Source organism: Bubalus bubalis, chromosome 18 (genome assembly GCF_019923935.1).
Source record: "Bubalus bubalis isolate 160015118507 breed Murrah chromosome 18, NDDB_SH_1, whole genome shotgun sequence".
NCBI lineage: Eukaryota > Metazoa > Chordata > Mammalia > Artiodactyla > Bovidae > Bubalus > Bubalus bubalis.
In genome coordinates this window covers 50,257,439-50,261,911 of record NC_059174.1, presented here as the reverse complement: position 1 = coordinate 50,261,911, position 4,473 = coordinate 50,257,439, and the positions used below count along the sequence as shown (strand labels likewise).

General features: G+C 57.3%; 1 protein-coding gene across 3 annotated transcripts; it reads right to left on the bottom strand.

The window, feature by feature from the left end:
- Positions 1 to 1,545: 1,545 nt before the first annotated feature.
- On the bottom strand, positions 1,546 to 3,918 carry CNFN (cornifelin). Of its 3 annotated transcripts, none has more exons than XM_006041232.4 (5): positions 3,773 to 3,908; positions 3,035 to 3,216; positions 2,472 to 2,582; positions 1,892 to 2,028; positions 1,546 to 1,793 (listed from the first exon to the last, which is right to left on the bottom strand). In XM_006041232.4, exons 2-5 carry the CDS (start codon positions 3,069 to 3,071, stop codon positions 1,704 to 1,706), a joined length of 375 nt encoding a protein of 124 aa, XP_006041294.4. In that variant the 5' UTR covers positions 3,072 to 3,216; positions 3,773 to 3,908; the 3' UTR covers positions 1,546 to 1,703. The 3 variants fall into 3 exon arrangements, with proteins under 3 accessions (XP_006041294.4, XP_044787235.2, XP_006041295.1); XM_044931300.2 differs by having other exon boundaries at positions 3,035 to 3,081; positions 3,773 to 3,790; XM_006041233.4 differs by lacking the exon at positions 3,035 to 3,216 and having other exon boundaries at positions 3,773 to 3,918.
- Positions 3,919 to 4,473: the final 555 nt, after the last annotated feature.

Here is a 4,473-nt window from a genome sequence, read left to right as displayed (position 1 = left end):
TAGGGACCTGGATTCTAGCCTGTGTGTGGCCACTGACATCCTAGGGACTTCAGGAGAAATTTTACCGAGGGCCTACAGCACTCCAGCACTGTGCTCGGTGCTTGGCATGAGTTTTTATTTAATTTTTTAATTTATTTGACAGTGCTGGGTCCTACCCGTAGCATGTAGGGTCTTTAGTTGTGGCATGCAGAATCTAGTTCCCCAACCAGGGATCAAACCTGGCCCCCCTGCACTGGACGTGCGGAGTCTTGGCCACTGGACCACCAGGGAAGTCCCAGGGAGGGCCTAGCTCTTAAGATGACATGTGAGCAGCAGTGAAGGAATCAGCCATAAGGACATCCGAGGAAAGAACTCTGAGTTGCGGGAACAGCCAGAGCAAAGATCCTAACGTGGGAGCGCGCCTAACATTTCAGAGAAACAAAGAGGCTCCTGTGGAATAAAGAGAATAAAGAGGGAAGGTCACAGGGGGAAAAAGAGGCAGATTGTGCAGGTCCTTAAGTTGCTGTGAGGACGCTGTTTCTTTTTTTTTTTTTTAATACTTATTTTTATCTGTGTCATATCTTAGCTGTGGCTTGTTGTGGCTCACAGGCTTAGTTGCTCTCTAGCATGTGTGATCTTAGTTCCCCGACCAATGCTTGAACCCATTTCCCTTGCATTGGAAGGCAGATTCTTAACCACTGGACCACCAGGGAAGTCCCCAAACTCTGGCTTTTTCCTCCATGCAGGAGGTGCCATCAGAGGGTTCTGAGCCCAGGAGACATGTGATCTACTTCCACACATGTGTCCACAGGGCTCCTCTGTGGGGGAGGAACTAAAAACAGGCTGGAGGCAAGGCAGGAAGCTCAGTGGGGGGCCACTGTGGTTGGAGCAAGTCTTGCAGTAGAGTGGGAAGACGGGAGACTCTGGATATGTTCTGAAAGTTGAACCACCAGAATTTGTGGGGGCAAGAGGCTCAGAAACGTTTATTCATTTACTAAGATAACACAGCTAGGAAGTGGCAAGAGTCAAGGTTGAGCCCCAGGTCTGTCTAGTGTTGAAACCTGAACTGTTTTTAATCTGCTAGTTGCTTTTGCAATAAAGAGGGTGGATTGAATCAGATGATCCTTGAATGTTCCTTTCAGCACTAGGGTTTTAAACCTGACAGTTCTGTGCTTTGAAGACAGAGCCCTCAAATCTGTTAGCATTGTATGTAGACCAAGAGTCCATAGGCAATGACTGAGCAAGGGGATTCTTCGAAATTTGTTCTTTGGAAGGGTTAGTGCCTGCATGGTTCCCAGACAGCCTTTCTGGGTTTGCTTCTTTTCAGGCTCCAGTCAAGAGCTTTAGGTTGGCAGCTAAGGAGTGAGTGGTTTTACTTTGTTAGCGAGGACTCCCTGACTTAGTGAGGAAGAGACTTGCCAACGACGTACACAGCAAATGCAGGTCAAGCATCTGCCTCCGGAACTCCCTCCACACCAAGGCATCTCCCCTGTGTCCCCGCCTCCCTCACCAAACCTCCTTCTCCACCCAGATTCCTTCCCTGGGAGAAAAAGGATGTAGGCGGAGTTGGTTTTCAGGTTTTTATTGTGGATGCATTTTTGGTGAGGGATGGGGTGGAGGGGCAGGCCCTCCCAGGAGAGGGCAGAGGAGGGCAGGTGTCACGGGGGCGGAAAGGAGAAGGGTCGGGGGCTGGGGGCGGGAAGGAGAAGGTGGGGGAAACTTCTTTACTCTCGGATCTTCAGTTCCCGCGCCATCTGACAGAGCGCGCAGGGCAAACAAAAGGTGAGGGCTGCCCAGTCCTTACCGATGGAACCCTAGAGAGTGGGAGCGAGAGGTTAGCAGCCCTAACCTGGCACCCGAGGAGGCCAGTCCCCCAGCCCTCGGCTCCCACGGGTCCCGGGCGCGCACGCACCTGGATGCGGTAGCGCTCGCGCATGCCGGTGCGCAGGGAGTGCAGGCCTCCGGGCAGGTAGGGCGTGCAGCAGCACTCGCCGAAGTCGTCGGAGATGCGGCAGGCGAGGCACAGGGGGGCGAAGGTGCCGCACAGACCTGGAGCGTACGCAGGGCGCTAAGGGCGGGGCCCACCGGGTGCCTCCGGCCGGCTCCGCCTCGGGGAGGGGCGAGGCGGGGTCCGCGGGGCGCGGGGTGAGGGTCCCAGAGGCAACTGAGTGTTGGAAGAAGTGAAAGTCCCAGAGGAAATTAGGGGTCCGAAGAGTAAGGGTTTCTAGAGTGGGAAAGAGAGTTTAAAGAAGGAGTTGGAGCCACAAGGAAAACAGTCGAGGGTGCAAGGGGGACGAGGAGGGTCCCCGTGAGAGTTGGAAGGTGTGATGAAGCCAGGATCCTAGGGAGTGTTGGGCGTCGGAGAAAGGCGGGAGGGAATTCAGGGCCCACGGGAGGGACCGGGGAGTGGGGTGAGGAGGGTGAAGCTGAGGGTGACCCTCCTTCCCCTCCCGCTCTTTCCCGGTCTGGAGAGGGAGCGACAGGGCACTCACAGACGGGCATGTCGTTGCAGCAGTCCGTGAGGCCGGTGTGCCAGTCACTGAGCTGGGTCTGGTAGCAGGTGCTGGCGCTTTGGGGCTGACTGGTCACTGGGTAGGACATGGCTGCAGAGGGAGGGGACGGGGGTCAGCGGGCAGCCTCGCAGCACCTCCCCGGCCCTGGCACCTCTGCCGCCCCTCCCTCTGCCGGGCAGTCCGGGCAAGGCCACCAGGCCGCCCATCGAGGGGACACCACTGCGTCTTCCCAGTCCCTGCCGCCCCTTCTGGGCATCGCCACCCCCATTCTGTTCCTGGAGTTGCTGCCTCCTGCATGTCTGGTTCAGCTGGGGGTGAGGGGGGCATCCTGCAGGTCTAGGGGAGGTTGGCGCCACATGTGGGCGGGGCCGAGACGTGCCACCGCCTCCTCCAGGTCTGGGCTTGGGGTGCTGGGTTCCCGTGCTTCAGGGCTTCTGGGGTGCAAGCAGGTGCCATCTGTCTTCGAAGCCAGAGTGCCCAGGGGAAGGAAGTGGCCATGTTCCAGGGACTGGAAGGTTTGAGGGTCCATCCAGCGATCCCACCTTTGCCTTTCACGTTGTCGTGCATCTCAAACTGCATCTTGCTGGCCCTGAGGAGGTGGCGTTGGGAACGGCAGAGGTGGCGGCGGTGACAGCGTCAGAGTCTGCCCAGGGGGTGCTGGATACTGAGGGAGGTCAGGGCAAGGGGTGGGGCACTGGGGGCTGAGTTCTCAGGGGTAAGGATGCTGGGGAGAAAGAGGCCAAGTCAGCTTGCCTGCTAGGAAAGAATGGGACAGGGATGTATGGGGTTGGGGGCGAGAAACTCGCCCATCTCTGTACAGCTGCCCGACAGACCCCAGAGGACCCTCTTATACCAGAGGCAGTGCTGGAGAGAACGACCAAGAGACAGGCGGAGTCAGAGACAAGGGCAGAGAGAGATCAGAGCTGGGTGCCTATAGAGACGCCACCAGTAGCACTCACACCTGCCCAGTACCTTTTTTTTCTGCAAGCCCATTTCACAGACAGAACACTGAGGCTCAGTGAGCTGAAGAAAAACGCCTCACACCTGATGGCCCAGCCAAGAGGGTTAGCAGAGGGGGAACCAGCCCCAGAACTTCCAAATTCAACCCAGTGTCAACAGGTTGAGAAGGGGGGCGGTCACAGGGGACATGAGGAAGACAGGGATGTCCAGAGAGGTAAGCAGTCAGAAAAATGTAAGGAGACAGATGTGGAGTCAGTTGCAGGAAGAACAGAGCAGAGGCGCCAGCCTCTGAGCAGAGAGCTGTGGGTGGATGCTCCTACCTGCAGGACTGCTGCGCGATGATGGAGACAGAAGTATGTGTGACACCTGGGCCCCGAGTGGCTTATAAATGGGCGGGCTGTGTGGTGCTGGGCGGGGCTCTGACGAAGATGCCCAGGGAGCCAAGCCGGTCTGGCTGACCCTTTTCTCCCCACTGGGACTTCCCCTCCCTCCCTCTCCATCCTTCATCCCATTTCTGCTCAGAGGACCTAGGAAATAGTGGGGGAGGGGGCCCAAGGGTGAGGAGCTGGGAGTAGAGGTCTAAAGCGAAGGTGGCAGAAAGACAGAGAGATGGAGACAGACGGCAGAGGGGAGGTGCAAGGGGCACAGTTGTCCAGAGACCAAAGAGAGGGAAAGATAGAGAGATGGGGAGGGACTGGGAGAGGAGAGGACCAGAGGGGAGGGAGAGACAAGGAAATTCAGAGAGATGGAGAGAGACAAGAAGACAGAGAGAGAGAGATGCTGAGACAGCGGGCCACAGACATCTGGGGAGAAATAACAAGAAAAGGGGAGCCAGAGATTCAGAAACGAGAAAACAAGTCAGGTGAGTGGGGCTGCCAGCCACTGGCCGACCCACGACCCACAGCTTCGGGGGAAGGGAAAGGGCGAGAAGAGAAAGGCCGGTGGTGCTCCCACCACCCTTAGTGAGGCCCCAACTTCCCTGGGAGTGGGGGCTTTGGGTCCTCCCATTCAGGCCTACCAG

Excerpts from the sequence above, each read along its gene's own strand:
- CNFN (XM_006041232.4), bottom strand. The coding sequence starts at position 3,071 with ATGCAGTTTGAGATGCACGACAACGTGAAAGGCAAAG. Across the intron at positions 2,029-2,471 it reads CTGCAACGACATGCCCGTCT|GTCTGTGCGGCACCTTCGCC; the intron begins GTGAGTGCCCTG and ends CGTACGCTCCAG. Across the intron at positions 1,794-1,891 it reads GCGAGCGCTACCGCATCCAG|GGTTCCATCGGTAAGGACTG; the intron begins GTGCGTGCGCGC and ends CCCACTCTCTAG.